Source organism: Watersipora subatra, chromosome 1, assembly GCF_963576615.1.
Source record: "Watersipora subatra chromosome 1, tzWatSuba1.1, whole genome shotgun sequence".
In the NCBI taxonomy this organism is placed as follows: Eukaryota; Metazoa; Bryozoa; class Gymnolaemata; order Cheilostomatida; family Watersiporidae; genus Watersipora; species Watersipora subatra.
Window position 1 is genome coordinate 34,570,468 of NC_088708.1, and position 17,261 is coordinate 34,587,728.

The 17,261-nt window shown below is 34.8% G+C and overlaps 1 protein-coding gene across 1 annotated transcript in view; it reads right to left on the minus strand.

Moving 5' to 3' along the window:
* Positions 1–3,436: 3,436 nt before the first annotated feature.
* The window catches only part of LOC137400751 (tudor domain-containing protein 7B-like), a 67,462-nt gene continuing 53,637 nt past the window's right edge, over positions 3,437–17,261 (minus strand). Inside the window, exons 16-27 of the mRNA XM_068087090.1 lie at positions 12,650–12,778; positions 12,242–12,373; positions 11,854–11,967; positions 11,665–11,769; positions 11,083–11,181; positions 10,838–10,935; positions 10,650–10,726; positions 9,242–9,384; positions 8,782–8,949; positions 7,681–7,794; positions 7,460–7,577; positions 3,437–4,067 (exon numbers count right to left, since the gene is read on the minus strand). Coding sequence (XP_067943191.1) covers positions 3,832–4,067; positions 7,460–7,577; positions 7,681–7,794; positions 8,782–8,949; positions 9,242–9,384; positions 10,650–10,726; positions 10,838–10,935; positions 11,083–11,181; positions 11,665–11,769; positions 11,854–11,967; positions 12,242–12,373; positions 12,650–12,778 — 1,533 coding nt within the window. The 3' untranslated portion in view covers positions 3,437–3,831. The remainder of the gene's footprint in view (positions 4,068–7,459; positions 7,578–7,680; positions 7,795–8,781; positions 8,950–9,241; positions 9,385–10,649; positions 10,727–10,837; positions 10,936–11,082; positions 11,182–11,664; positions 11,770–11,853; positions 11,968–12,241; positions 12,374–12,649; positions 12,779–17,261) is intronic.

The window sequence follows — 17,261 nt, forward strand, 5'->3', positions numbered from 1 at the left end:
AGGATAATCAATGTGAGTGATTGCACAAAGGATTAGGATAATCAATGTGAGTGATTGCACAAAGGATTAGGATAATCAATGTGAGTGATTTCACAAAGGATGGATAAAGGAAAGTTAATAGATCTAGCAAAATAGTTTTGAATGTTCGACAATTTGCATGGGCAACCAACAACTACGGGTGCAAAATTACAGCCAAAACCTATCAATATGAATGATCGAGCGTTAGGTGGCTTATGAGTAAGATTGTGTAGTGCCAATAGCAACAGTAATTATTTCCTACAGTAAATAAAACTTGTATGCCTTGACTTCTCAAGGCATAAGATAACTTATTGGAGCAACAATATATGTACTTTAAAATATTTTTTCATCACTGCTTTTTACGAAGTATAGCAGTACAACAAACGGGTAAACAACTCAACTCCATTCCATTCATATGTTTATTCCATTCATATGTTCCATTCCATTCATTGTTCTTGTATATTAGTTCTGAATTGGCCATTACATAATAACAAGAATAGATTGTGAGAGTTTGCGTTTAATACAGGTATTATAGCTATACATATTTAATACAGGTATTATAGCTATACATATTTAATACAGGTATTATAGCTATACATATTTAATACAGGTATTATAGCTATACATATTTAATACAGGTATTATAGCTATACATATTTAATACAGGTATTATAGCTATACATATTTAATACAGGTATTATAGCTATACATATTTAATACAGGTATTATAGCTATACATATTTAATACAGGTATTATAGCTATACATATTTAATACAGGTATTATAGCTATACATATTTAATACAGGTATTATAGCTATACATATTTAATACAGGTATTATAGCTATACATATTTAATACAGGTATTATAGCTATACATATTTAATACAGGTATTATAGCTATACATATTTAATGTCCTAAGCAACAAAGGCGAGGTCGAGATGTTTACAAAATACTATATGTTTGTACAAAAGCAAATAAATTTTATCAGTACCTAAAATTTTTGATAATATCCATGCATGGGCCAATTTTGCTTCCATGTTTGGTATGTCACATTGATGTAATCCAATTAGTTAAAAAACGGTTTGTAATCAACAAAAAATATTGTAAAGGTTTTGTGTGCTGCCCTTTGCTACTTCACCAACATAAGACTCAGTATGAAGAGTATATACATGTATTCTGCTTTGTTCATAAGTAGTTACAGTGAAAAGCATGCAACAAGCAATGAAACAGGTGCAGAACAGCCCTATCGTCTACTGCAAACGTCCGTGCTTATATAGCGGGGAGACCCACTATATGAGCACGAGTCCAGTCCAACAGTCCCACTTGGTTGGACTGGACTCGGCTCAGTTACACACACACGCGCGCACACACACGCACACACACACACGATGCAGTCATACATGCCAATAATGTTGGGGAGAACAAGGTAAATCTGCAATGCGTTTTACAGCTAGTCTACAATGCATGTAATTCTCGAAGCCAAAACAATTGTCTCGGTAGCCAGAAAAGACAAACGTTCACGTGACCTTCCGTTGGCTTCGTACGACCGCAGTGAAATTTATAAACAATCTATTTCGCCATAGACATTTCGGCAAAACATGACTGTTTCGGTTTAACAATAGGTGGTCTAAAAGGCATCCATTCCGAAAAAGATTGTTTATAAATTTTACCCTATGACCGAATCAAAAAAAGAAAAGCCCGCTCTATAAGGTGGACTTACACACACAAACATATACAGATTTTTTGCCATTTATATAGTAGATTATGATAACAACCAACCGTAAATACCAACCGAGCCTGGATACCAACCGACCATGAATACCAATCGGCCATGAATATCAACTGATATGGGATATGAATCGACTATAAATACCAACTGACCATGATTAGCAATTGACCATAGATATCAACCGACCGTGAACACCAACCAACCATAAATACCAACTGACCATGAATAGCAATCGACCATAGATATCAACCGACCGTGAACCCCAACCAACCATAAATACCAACTGACCATGATTAGCAATCGACCATAGATATCAACCGACCGTGAACACCAACCAACCATAAATACCAACTGACCATGAATAGCAATCGACCATAGATATCAACCGACCGTGAACCCTAACCAACCATAAATACCAACTGACCATGATTAGCAATCGACCATAGATATCAACCGACCGTGAACCCTAACCAACCATAAATACCAACTGGCCATGAATAGCAATCGACCATAGATATCAACCGACCGTGAACACCAACCAACCATAAATACCAACTGACCATGATTAGCAATCGACCATAGATATCAACCGACCATGAACCCTAACCAACCATAAATACCAACTGGCCATGAATAGCAATCGACCATAGATATCAACCGACCGTGAACCCCAACCAACCATAAATACCAACTGGCCATGAATAGCAATCAACCATAGATATCAACCGACCGTGAACCCCAACCAACCATAAATGCCAACTGACTATGATTAGCAATCGACCATAGATATCAACCGACCGTGAACCCTAACCAACCATAAATACCAACTGGCCATGAATAGCAATCGACCATAGATATCAACCGACCGTGAACCCTAACCAACCATAAATACCAACTGGCCATGAATAGCAATCGACCATAGATATCAACCGACCGTGAACCCCAACCAACCATAAATACCAACTGGCCATGAATAGCAATCGACCATAGATATCAACCGACCGTGAACCCTAACCAACCATAAATACCAACTGGCCATGAATAGCAATCGACCATAGATATCAACCGACCGTGAACCCTAACCAACCATAAATACCAACTGACCATGAATAGCAATCGACCATAGATATCAACCGACCGTGAACCCTAACCAACCATAAATACCAACTGGCCATGAATAGCAATCGACCATAGATATCAACCGACCATGAACCCTAACCAACCATAAATACCAACTGGCCATGAATAGCAATCGACCATAGATATCAACCGACCGTGAACACTAACCAACCATAAATACCAACTGGCCATGAATAGCAATCGACCATAGATATCAACCGACCGTGAACCCCAACCAACCATAAATACCAACTGGCCATGAATAGCAATCGACCATAGATATCAACCGACCGTGAACCCTAACCAACCATAAATACCAACTGGCCATGAATAGCAATCGACCATGAATATCAACCGACCGTGAACCCTAACCAACCATAAATACCAACTGACCATGATTAGCAATCGACCATAGATATCAACTGACCGTGAACCCTAACCAACCATAAATACCAACTGGCCATGAATACCAAGCGACCATGAGCAATACTTCACTTCTGCTATTGTACTGAGGGGTCACTCATTACAAATGACTCAACATTCAATTAGTCTTTAATAGAAAGAAGAGCCGATATGTAAAATTTTATTTCAAAAGATTAGAGCGAACAGGAATGGTCATGAGAAAGTACTGGTCAAGATTAGAACATGGAACAGGAATGGCCATGAGAAAGTACTGGTCAAGAGAAAGTACTGGTCATGAGAAAGTACTGGTCATGAGAAAGTACTGGTCAAGAGAAAGTACTGGTCATGAGAAAGTACTGGTCAAGAGAAAGTACTGGTCAAGAGAAAGTACTGGTCAAGAGAAAGTACTGGTCATGAGTTCCTATCAAGCCTATATAAAATGGGATTAATGTTCAACGAAAAGCTGAATAGCAACTCAAAATGCAGAAAATTAGTTAAATGTAAGGCAATTGTTTTATCTTTATTTTTGAGCATATACGTGTAGTTTGCTGACCAAGGCATCAGCAGCTGTCCTTGAACTTTGCATGACCTCTTTTCACAAGCTCTTCATCAATATTGATGTCTAAATTTCCAGAGGTGTCAAATAATTCAAAAAGAACAGATGGTCCATCATGGAGTAAAGTTTTGGATCTGTCAACATGATGGATCTTAGAGACAAGCCTCTTATCATTGCACAGACTCGCAAAGTCAGTTTTGGCGGAAGCTGTCCAACAGTTGCCGACTGCTGGTAGCACATCTACGAAGGAAAGGAGGTTAATAATACGAGAAATGCTGAAGTCAATAAGTACTACTACTATTAGTACTACTACTATTAGTACTACTACTACTAGTACTACTACTATTAGTGACTCAACTATTCACCACTCTTGTCCTCCATGGTTATTATCCACACATTAGAGAATTTTACATTATAATGAATGAAACAGCCTTGTATTCAGATTGAGACCAGCTGATTACAAATAATTATTGAGATAGCTTTGAATGAAATGTACTCTATTCACATACAAACTTTGGTTGGAATTATCATTATCTGAATAAATGAGAATAAAGTCGATTACAAGGCACCAGGTTGTGTATTTATCTACAAACGCTTTAGATAATATTAAATACATGTATATTCAAATGTAAATCAGCCACAGCAACTGTGTGGCCTTCAAAAATAATACTCATATGCAATGGAATCTCGGTTTTCGAACATAATCCGTTCCAGAAGGTTGTTCGAAAACTGAGTTGTTCGAGATCTGAAACGAATATTCTCATTAGAATTAATGAAAGTAAATTTTAATCTGTTTCAAGTTAAGAAATCAACTTCGGTAAAGTATCTTTTTAATATTTATTTTATACTATAAACTGCACTGTGCACTACATACTATAAACTGCACTGTGCACTACATACTATAAACTGCACTGTGCACTACATACTATAAACTGCACTGTGCACTACATACTATAAACTGCACTGTGCACTACATACTATAAACTGCACTGTGCACTACATGCTATAAACTGCCCTGTGCACTACATACTATAAACTGCACTGTGCACTACATACTATAAACTGCACTGTGCACTACATACTATAAACTGCACTGTGCACCACATACTATAAACTGCACTGTGCACTACATACTATAAACTGCACTGTGCACTACATGCTATACACTGCACTGTGCACTACATACTATAAACTGCACTGTGCACTACATACTATAAACTGCACTGTGCACTACATACTATAAACTGCACTGTGCACTACATAATATAAACTGCACTGTGCACTACATGCTATAAACTGCACTGTGCACTACATACTATAAACTGCACTGTGCACTACATACTATAAACTGCACTGTGCACTACATGCTATAAACTGCACTGTGCACTACATGCTATAAACTGCACTGTGCACTACATACTATAAACTGCACTGTGCACTACATACTATAAACTGCACTGTGCACCACATACTATAAACTGCACTGTGCACTACATACTATAAACTGCACTGTGCACTACATACTATAAATAAAACCGGGTAGATATAGATCGTGTTTAAATTTAATAAAATATTTTCTATGACATATAATCTGATGATAAAAGAAAACAAAAAGTAAACATTTCGTATGTTTTGCTCTTAAAACATCAAAAACATTGTAGGTTAAGATACAATACCAGAAATTGATAATGAAACAGCAAAAATGAAACAGATCAGTTACATCAAAAATCATGAGAAAAAGAAAATATAAACAGCAATGGCACGTTTACTTCACGTCTTTGAAGGAGAATCCTCCACCAAAACAATTTAGGTAACTCGACTAAAGGAGTTGTCTCCCTAGCAAATCTCTTCGCAGAGGGATGTTGTCCGAGATGGTTCCTTCCTTTTTGTAAAGAGTTTATGAAGCGTAGGTAACTTGTTTTTCCCTTTGTTAATGAATGTTTCCATGCTGTTTCCGGCGCTGTTCCTAACGTTTAATTCCAATGTGAATGCTCCAGTTTGGTAGGGAGCTGAATTTATGTTCGAGATCCAAGACGAACGAATCTCAAAGTCTTTGGTCGAGAACCGAAGCGTTCGAGAACTGAGGTTTCACTGAAGTATGTCAAGATTGACTATAGATTGACTATAGATTGACTATAGATTGACTATAGATTGAGTAGACATTGAGTATAGATTGAGTAGAATTTATAGTATAGATAATTCTCTTGCTGATAGCTGTTAATAAAGTTTCATGCGTATAGAGTACTGACTAAAGCCAACACTGTACAACCTTAGCCTGGGCATGGCTCTCTTGGAGGGTGGGGGGAGAAAGAGAGCTTGGGACACATAGCGAAAAAAGGTAAGATAACTTCTGCAAAACGAGTGACATACGTGTATGTTACATATGACGCTCAGACTGATACTAATGGAAGCGTGTCGATAGATTCAGATCTCACTATGTATTAGAAGTGGCGCGTTTAAAAGCCTATCGACACGGTCACGTGACTTGATCTAGTAGAAAAGCCTTACGTTTTTGATAGGCTGGCTGGTTACGTAATACCCCATTTGATAACAAAACGATAAGAACCATAGGTTACTACGAGTATTATCTTGCGTTTTCACGTTTGCAGTTTCATTTCATATACTGATAAAAAAAAATGGAGCGATTCAAAAATTATTTATCAAAGCTAGGCATAGTCACACTGAGACCAGAACAGTCTCAAGCTTTACAACATATTATCACAGGTTTTGAACAATTTATAGTTCTTCCTACTGGCTTCGGAAAGAGTATTTGCTTTCAGATAGCACCATTTTGCAGTGGTAGGTCTGAGTTGTTCATAATAACTGTCGCGAGTAATCATAATACTCGCGAGTAAAATAAAACTGAGATTACTTTTTACTAGATGAACTTTTCTTTACTAGCAGTGTGCGATTCATTTTTGTTGTTCTATTGCTATTCGTTTGCTATGTTTGTATTGTTAATGTGAAAATTTTTTATTTAATTGATTTAATTTTTAAATATAATTAAATCAAAGCATAATTAATTAAGCATATGGAATAATATAACTCCTGTGATTGATTTATTATATAACCAACATTTCATACTTACTAACCAACGTTTGTTTGCTGCCAAATCAGATTAAAAATAATACATAATACTCGCGTAGATCATAAATAAGACCGTCACATGATACTCCTTCGGAAATAATGATTGCGATATTAGGCAAAAATTCAAATCGGATGAACTCAAATTTAGTTGAATTTGAAAGTAATCAAAGTAAGTATCGAGTATCAAGTACAGAGCAGAGTGCTGTAAACCACAGACTTCCTTTGCAGGACCATGTCCATGAAAACTTTGATCAGCAATCCATACATACTTTGATCAGCAATACGTACAGACTTTGATAAGCAATACGTACAGACTTTGATCAGCAATACGTACAGACTTTGATCAGCAATACATACAGACTTTGATCAGCAATACATACAGACTTTGATCAGCAGTACGTACAGACTTAGATTAGCAATACGTACAGACTTTGATCAGCAATACGTAGAGACTCTGATCAGCAATATGTACAGACATCTCCCATGAATGACAAGCACTTTTTATTTTGATACACATGTTTACAACTATTCTCAAAAAATCTTACCAAATAGGCCAGCCCTGACTGCTTGAAGGTTCAGCTTAGTGTAATTTTTATGAAGGGGCCTGAGTCTATCGAGTGTCATGAAGTCGTAGTGTCCATAGTCAGCAAATATAACTTTGTACTGTGAGAAAAACAACAAAAAATGCTAAGGACAACAAGCAAATGAAAAGTTATAGAAGATGCATTAACTAAAGGTATGCGATTATGACAGATGGTGAACATACCCGGTTTCCAATTTTGCCGTCAACTATAAGCACTCTATACCAGAAGCCATCATCTGCGCTCTTCCCTGCACACAGTTCTCCTGCATTTGGTTCAAAGTCAACTGCTGGACTATTCTGTGATTAATGGAGACGGTGAAAGCTAGGAGGCATTTTCAGCATACACAATGGTAACTCTATCAGCCTACACAATGGTAACTCTAGCAATTTACACTAATAAATCTATCAGCTTACACAATGGCATTTCCATCAACTTAGACAATGGTAACTCTATCAGATCACACAATGGTGACTCTATTAGCCTACACAATGGTAACTCTATCAGCCTACACAATAATAACCACATTAACATATACAATATAATCAACGTAAACAACTATCATATCTGCACTACTAGCAAGCAGACAAGCAAGCAGGAATGAGACTAGGCTATCGTGACAAACTGTTGTTTTTGCGGAGTTGTCCCCCGTTGAGCGAGGCAAGCAAAACAACAGCTTGTCACAAGACGCACTGCACCTGATGCATCAGCTGCACTGAAAGGGAGTTGTTCACTTCCATCTATGCGGCTTGGCTGCGATGTTATGTCGGTCGCTCCATTGGTAATCATAACGGATTTCGCGCAAAAATTTGTGTAGAAAAAAATAAGATAAAAACGATTAACCAGAGACCAGTCTCTGTTGTAAACTTTAGTAGAACTTAAGAACTTAGGCCACAACAGCAGCAAAAAATGTTGTTATTTGTGAGCTCAGTCAGTTTTATTTGTTTTTTTTGTATCAGTCAGTTTTATTTGTTTTTATGGATTTTATTTTCAATTTATTCTATTCTTAAGTTTTAATTTTTTTCTACATACATTTTGCGCGAAACCCGTTATGATTACCAATGGAGCGACCGACATAACATCGCAGCCAAGCAGCATAGACGGAAGAGAACAACTCCCTTTCAACGCAGCTGATGCATCAGGTGCGGCGCGTATTGTGAAAAGCTGTTGTTTTGCTCACTCCGCTCAACGGGAGACAACTTCGCAAAAACAACAATTTGTCAAGACAGGCTAGAATGAGGCTAGTTGAAGAGAGAAAAGCAGGAAATTTGAGTAAAAGCTGTCACCTCAAGGTCTTTGTGAAGACGCTCATGGAGTTCATTGAGAAGAGTAATCTCTGACAGGGGGACAACTATGAAGAGGTCAGGTTCATTTGTGGTAGTTACAAACACATCCCAAAACTCACCCTCATCTGGAGGTGACACAAAACTAGGAACATAATCCTCAGCCCGTTCCTAGAAAAACAGAAAAATAGTTTTTATAGTCATCAAATCAAGTGAATTCTTTATGCATTTCAGTTTGAGAGCATTTCAAACCACAGCAAAACAAGAACCTTACAAACAAAAACCTACTTCTATACATTAGACCCATTAGTCTTGACAACTATTGACTAATATTAGCATTTACAAGAGGGAGAAACTACAAGTTTGCATGCAATCACTTTAGGTATGAGTAAGTACATAGTTATAATATGCACTAATTGTAGAGCTTCATCTAAGAACCTCAGAAAACTTTAAGATACAAGACCTGGTCAAGAGTGAGCTTTTCGAGTCGACATGCAAAACTATCGCCAGCATTGAGATTAAACAAAGTAGGCATAGAGAATTTTTCGCACTCTTCTGCAGGGCTATCAAGGGGAGTGGGAGGAGAAATAGCTTCTTCAGTATCAACTGCAAAAAAAACAACTTAAATCCCATTCCTGCTGAATCTGTAAACTTTATAAATAAAAAAGCCAAAAGATCAGGTGAACGAAACTGTGTGAGACCATCTTGTGACATGAAACTGAAAAATTCTCCAAGCTCCTGGTTAAATATGAATAAGAAATGTTCTAACTACGAAAGAGTGGCAGAATCTAGTTTAAGGACACAAACACAAGTAGAGAAATGCAGCTAGTACATATTATTCTATACAGGCATATAGTTAACATGAGAGTTGTAACTATTACATATTATTCTATACAGGCATATAGTTAACATGAGAGTTGTAACTATTACATATTATTCTATACAGGCATATAGTTAACATGAGAGTTGTAGCTATTACGTATTATTTTATACAGGCATATAGTTAACATGAGAGTAGTAACTATTACATATTATTCTATACAGGCATATAGTTAACATGAGAGTTGTAGCTATTACGTATTATTCTATACAGGCATATAGTTAACATGAGAGTAGTAACTATTACGTATTATTCTATACAGGCATATAGTTAACATGAGAGTTGTAACTATTACATATTATTTTATACAGGCATATAGTTAACATGGGAGTTGTAAATATTACGTATTATTCTATACAGGCATATAGTTAACATGAGAGTAGTAGCTATTACGTATTATTCTATACAGGCATATAGGTAACATGAGAGTTGTAAATATTGCATATTATTCAATACAGGCATATAGTTAACATGAGAGTTGTAAATATTACATATTATTCAATACAGGCATATAGTTAACATGAGAGTAGTAACTATTACGTATTATTCTATACAGGCATATAGTTAACATGAGAGTTGTAAATATTACGTATTATTCTATACAGGCATATAGTTAACATGAGAGTTGTCACTATTACATATTATTCTATACAGGCATATAGTTAACATGAGAGTAGTAACTATTACGTATTATTCTATACAGGCATATAGTTAACATGAGAGTTGTAAATATTACGTATTATTCTATACAAGCATATAGTTAACATGAGAGTTGTAACTATTATGTATTATTCTATACAGGCATATAGTTAACATGAGAGTTGTAACTAAAGACACACATGGTAACTTGCAAGTTGTGGCTTGTACATTTCAGTTGTGTCGCAAACTTCAACCTACAGAAGCATGTATGTAGCCCATTTTAGAGTTGAATGTAATAAATTTTAGCCTGGTGTGTGTTGGAAAAACATCAGTAATGTGAAAAAAAACCTACTTGATGGTGAGGATGTCGTAGAAGAAACATGGTGTTGGTGGATAGGAGTAGCCGGTGTCGACACTATGGCATTTCGGCTGTAACATATCAAGCAGCAAAACAGTGAGAGTTATAAACACGAGATTGGCAAACAAATGCATATAATGTACCGTGCGTGTGAAGAAACGGAGAAGCTACAATTGGACTACCTGTCCTCATATATTTTGAGTAGATGATTGTTCAAATGTATCTCTCCTTGGCTGAGCTGCACTTGAGATAGTTCCATATCTGTAGAAGCTTTGACTGTCTGTAATATATGAACATGAGTAAAGTTTGTGGCTGAGTTTTTCAGATGAGATTGAAAAGCCACCATAAAACATGTATAAAGAGTCCACCGTAGCAATAAAATTACCCATAAGTAATAGACAAATGAATGAGTTATAGAAAATCCTACCATGAGTATAAAAGAGTCACTTGATTGCATCAGATTAGCTGCTTCTGCACCAACATAGTCATTCCAGCCATCCAAACCACTTAACTTGCATGCCAGCCCCTGCAGCGTGACATCAAAACGACACTAACTTGAAAACATCCAAAAGTGATTGAGAGATGATGAAACAATTGCAAAGATACAAACACAGTATATATACAAACACAGTATATATACAAACATAGTGCCTATACAAACACAGTAGCTATACAAACACAGTAGCTATACAAACACAGTACCTATACAACCACAGTACCTATACAAACACAGTACCTATACAAACACAGTACCTATACAACCACAGTACCCATACAACCACAGTACCCATACAAACACAGTACCTATACAAACACAGTACCTATACAAACACAGTATCTACAAACACAGTACCTATACAAACACAGTACCTACAAACACAGTACCTACACAATTGTAGAAAGGAAACTGAAGCAGTGGCATGTTAAGTAATGTATCTAGAATTGCGAAGGCATAAAGCAACATTAGAGGCAGCTAGACGTTTGAGAGTTTCAAATAAAAATTGTTTACCTGCAGAGGTAATGTGCTGACATGCTCAATATGAATAGGTAGCCTCCTGAGTTGTTTATAAGGTATTGTGGATGAGTTGCCGTAGTCTCCAAAGAAGACACTGACCTATAGGATAAAAAAAGTTAGCCACCTACTTAGCTCCAACCAAATAAACCAAAAGAGAAACCAACATACATTTATAAAACTAACCATCTTGTCAGGCAGAAGTTTACGAATTGTAGCCCTGTACCAGGCACCTTCATACTTGGCGCATAGCACTTGCCCTTCATAAGGTTTATTGATAAAGTCCTCAGGCGCTGTATTCTACAATGAGCATAGTACTTATGCATGAAGACCAAACTTTAAATTACTAATTCAGTGCAAACCTAAACTCATTATAATATAAACAAATGCAGATAGCCCATGGGTAGATACGAAATGCATTTTCGAATAACTGGCTAAATAAAGCCTCCCCCTGCTGCGAAAGCATATGATGAAGCATGTGAAAACATGTGTTGTCTCTGAGCTACTTTATATGTCCAACATTGCTGCCCATGAATATTCAAAACGCAACTGGCGCAATGAGAATAAATCATACCTGTTTAGTATAGTAGTCATTAATTGATTTCATGAGATTCTGTAAAAGTAGATTAGCTGGTCCTATGGGCTGCACAAATATTGTACCATTCTTCTCTATATAGGAGAGCGCCACATCCATTGTCTGGCCAACCTAAAACATTCACAAGAGAAGCCATACGTATCATAGACTAAAAAGGAATTGGAACAAACAATCACCTAGCCAAAAACTCGACACAATCCTGACTGAAAAATATAGACGTGAACTTGCAAATTGTATGCTAGACTTAGCAGCTGTTACCAACCAAAGGTTCAGCCTGAATGCAAAAAAACAAGGCAAACCAATACATGGAAATAGAATTCAGCGAGTTCAGCTAATTCCTCAACCTGTCTGTGACAGTTTGTTTAGATATTTAGCCAAAAATCCTACCGTAGGTAGAGAAGCCGTCAGACCTTCATCCTCAAGCATATTTCCAAGTTCCCTATTGATCTCAATGTCATCATCTCCAGATGTGTCAAACAAGACAAGATGAGGAATGCCTTGCTCGACTGTTACCAGCTGTCAAAATACAATTCTTTTTCCGTTTAAAACCAAAACTAACTGCCTTTCTACGCACATGTGTAAAAACAAGATGTCCAGATTTACTTGAAATTATAGTATAAATACTATTACAAATACTAGAAATTCCCCTGTCATACAGCCTACGACCTGATAATGGAATAAGTGATAACGGAAAAAAGAAATGGCAGTGCTGGTTGCTGAAAAAGTAGTTGTCAGCAGGAATTGGCAGAGTATAGTTTGTATAGTATAGAATCGATTCACTCTTGTTTGGTCGTGGGAATATTAATTAAAGCTGTAGGCCTAATCTACTGTAATGTATGTAATTTAACAACAACAATAAGGAAATATGTTTATTATAACTCTGAAATGCAATATTAGAAGTAAAATGACAAGCTACTGTGTACTATACAGTTTGAAAGTTACAGAGACTTGGTAACATATGTAAATAGGCTTATATGTGTTTTGTATCGTTATTATACTTTAACGACTCTACAAGACGATGGTTAAATTTGTTGATGAGATTTCGAAACAACCATAAGGAGATGTGTTTATTATAACTCTGAAATGCAAAATTAAAAGTAAAATGGCAAGCTACTGTGTACTATACACAGTTTGAAAGTTACAAAGACTTGGTAACATATTTAAATAGGCTTATATGTGTTTTGTATCGTTAATATACTTTAACGACTCTACAAAACGATGGTTAAATTTGTTGATGAGATTCCTTAACAACAATAAGGAAATATGTTTAGTATGACTCTAAAATGCAAAATTAGAAGTAAAATGGCAAGCTACTGTGTACTATACACAGTTTGAAAGTTGGTTGTGTTGAATGGTATTGATAGCGATCTTTAACAGAAAGAGAGTATGAGCGTTCACGCGTCTGGAAGTTTTCTGCAAACAGCAACAAAGTAAAAAAATGTTCTCGTCATAAAGGGGCATTGTAGTTCGGCCCTAGCTTGTACATAAGTTGTAAAGAATTTCGGCTAATGTTTTAAATAATTTAATGAAACCTTCGGTGATTGGACAAAAAAACATCGGCTGATAAACTGTGTACCACAATTTCGTACCTGTAAATCGGTCTACACCTAAACGGTCTACGTTTATTACAGAAACCTTCGGATAAATTCGATTACAAGTAAACAATGCCATAAACTGGTGAAATGAACAGGGTTTTCTCTTGAAATTGGCACTGCTAAATAGTTCTACTATCTGTTGCACGGCTTTATTGGCGTATTGTAGGCCGGTCTTAACTTTTATTAAACCAAGCTTTTCAAGCGTTTTGTGGCGATTTTCGGCCAAATTAATCTGTCTATTTGTGTATAATCCGATCAGATGGGTAAGTTTTAAGAGACTGTCGACAATTTACAAAAACTTAGTAACATATTTAAATAGGCTTATATGTGTTTTGTATTGTTATTATACTTTAACGACTCTACAAAACGATGGTTAAAATTGTTGATGAGATTTTAAAACAAGGGTTTGCGACATTGTTGATGAATAATTTTCGTAAGTTGTGTGCACATGCATTTATCATAAAAACTCTCAAACCTCACTCCGCTCGTTTGGTCGTGGGAAAAGTACTAGAGATTCTCCTGTCATACAGCCCACGACCTGATAATGGAATAAGTGATAATGGAAAAATGAACTGGTAGTGCTGGTTGTTGAAAAAAAATTGTTGTCAGCAGGAATTGACAGAGTATAGTGTAAATGTTTCTAATTACATCCAGTACATGTGAGCTGTTATATGTTGTCAAGTCTGCCTAGAAAGTTGTTACGCAGTTCTTGAAAATCAGGATAATCTAAAGATTGAAAATGAGGAATGTGATGAGAGGGGGGGGGGGCAGCATTGGGAGAAGCAAAATGTTTTGTGCAATATTTTCATGGCTAATTATGTCCATAAAACCATGACCATCATCTGGAAACAAAGGGGCTGCCAAGTCCATGTCATTTACATCGCCTACAACATCTACTAAAGAATTCTCTGAATCAGATGAGTTGTTGTTATTAATTTGAGTAGCCTGTTGCTGAACATTAGCATTTGATGTTGATGGTTGCTGTGAGGACCTTCTATTTATCCTCCTATTGAGCTGTAATAATTGAGAGACACGTGGACGGCCACTGCATCGGCCACGACGTGGTGTTCTGGGAAGTTGTATGTCCATGGTAGTTGTCAAGTTGTTTTGAAATTAAATTCAAAAAGTCAACTATGCAAAACAAAAGGTAAAAAAATCACATCTACTCTACTACTATCTCAAAAATATGTTTACAACAATAAAATAAATATTAATTAAAGCTGTAGGCCTAACCTACTGTAATGCATGTAATTTAACAACAGCAATAAGGAAATATGTTTATTATAACTCTGAAATGCAATATTAGAAGTAAAATGGCAAGCTGCTGTGTAATATACACAGTTTGAAAGTTGGTTGTGTTGAATGTAGAATGGTTTTGATAGCGATCTTTAACAGAAAGCAAGTATGAGCGTTCACACTTCTGAAGGTTTTCTGCAAACTGGAACCAAATAAAAAAATGTTCTCGTCATAAAGGGGCATTGTAGTTCGACCCTAGCTTGTACATATGATTACCACAATTTCGTACTTGTAAATCGGTCTACGCCTCAAACGGTCTACGTTTATTGCAGAAACCTTCGGATAAATTCGAAAAATTATTCTTATAATTAAATCTTTTAATAATTTTATAAAATCGAATAATTATTCTTATAATTAAATACTTTTGTAAGATATTAAAAATGGAAAAATGTTAGAAACCTTTGGCAATTAAACAATGCCATAGACTGGTGAAATGCGCAATGCTTGATAGTTCTACTAGCTGTTGCACGGCTTTATTGGCGTATCATTGGCCGGTCTTAATTATGATTAAAAAAAGCTTGTTAAGTTTTTTATTGCGATTTCAGGCCAAATTAATCTGTTTATTTGTGTATAATCCGATCAGATAGATAAGGTTTAGGATATTGTCTACAAATAATAAAGACTTGGTAACGTATTTAAATAGGTTTATATGTGTTTTGTATCGTTATTATACATAAATGACCTTATTGAAAAATAGTTAAATTTGTTGATGAGATTTTGGTACAAGGGTTTGCGAAGGTGTTGATGAATAACTTTCGTGAGTTGTGTACACATATGCATTTATCATAAAGCTTCAAACAATCGCTTCGCTTGTGTTTGGTATGCTATTAATAAAAGTATTAAGATGTATGCTATTAATAAAAGTATTAGGATGTATTCTATTAATAAAAGTATTAAGAAGTATGCTATTAATAAAAGTATTAAGAAGTATGCTATTAATAAAAGTATTAAGATGTATGTTATTAATAAAAGTATTAAAAAGTATGCTATTAATAAAAGTATTAAGAAGTATGCTATTAATAAAAGTATTAAGAAGTATGCTATTAATAAAAGTATTAAGAAGTATGCTATTAATAAAAGTATTAAGAAGTATGCTATTAATAAAAGTATTAAGAAGTATGCTAATAATAAAAGTATTAAGAAGTATGCTATTAATAAAAGTATTAAGATGTATGCTATTAATAAAAGTATTAAGATGTATGCTATTAATAAAAGTATTAAGAAGTATGCTATTAATAAAAGTATTAAGAAGTATGCTATTAATAAAAGTATTAAAAAGTATGCTATTAATAAAAGTATTAAGAAGTATGCTATTAATAAAAGTATTAAGAAGTATGCTATTAATAAAAGTATTAAGAAGTATGCTAATAATAAAAGTATTAAGAAGTATGCTATTAATAAAAGTATTAAGATGTATGCTATTAATAAAAGTATTAAGAAGTATGCTATTAATAAAAGTATTAAGAAGTATGCTATTAATAAAAGTATTAAGAAGTATGCTATTAATAAAAGTATTAAAAAGTATGCTATTAATAAAAGTATTAAGAAGTATGCTATTAATAAAAGTATTAAGAAGTATGCTATTAATAAAAGTATTAAGAAGTATGCTATTAATAAAAGTATTAAGAAGTATGCTATTAATAAAAGTATTAAGAAGTATGCTATTAATAAAAGTATTAAAAAGTATGCTATTAATAAAAGTATTAAGAAGTATGCTATTAATAAAAGTATTAAGAAGTATGCTATTAATAAAAGTATTAAGAAGTATGCTATTAATAAAAGTATTAAGATGTATGTTATTAATAAAAGTATTAAAAAGTATGCTATTAATAAAAGTATTAAGAAGTATGCTATTAATAAAAGTATTAAGAAGTATGCTATTAATAAAAGTATTAAAAAGTATGCTATTAATAAAAGTATTAAGATGTATGCTAATAATAAAAGTATTAAGAAGTATGCTATTAATAAAAGTATTAAGAAGTATGCTATTAATAAAAGTATTAAGATGTATGCTAATAATAAAAGTATTAAGAAGTATGCTATTAATAAAAGTATTAAGAAGTATGCTATTAATAAAAGTATTAAGATGTATGCTATTAATAAAAGTA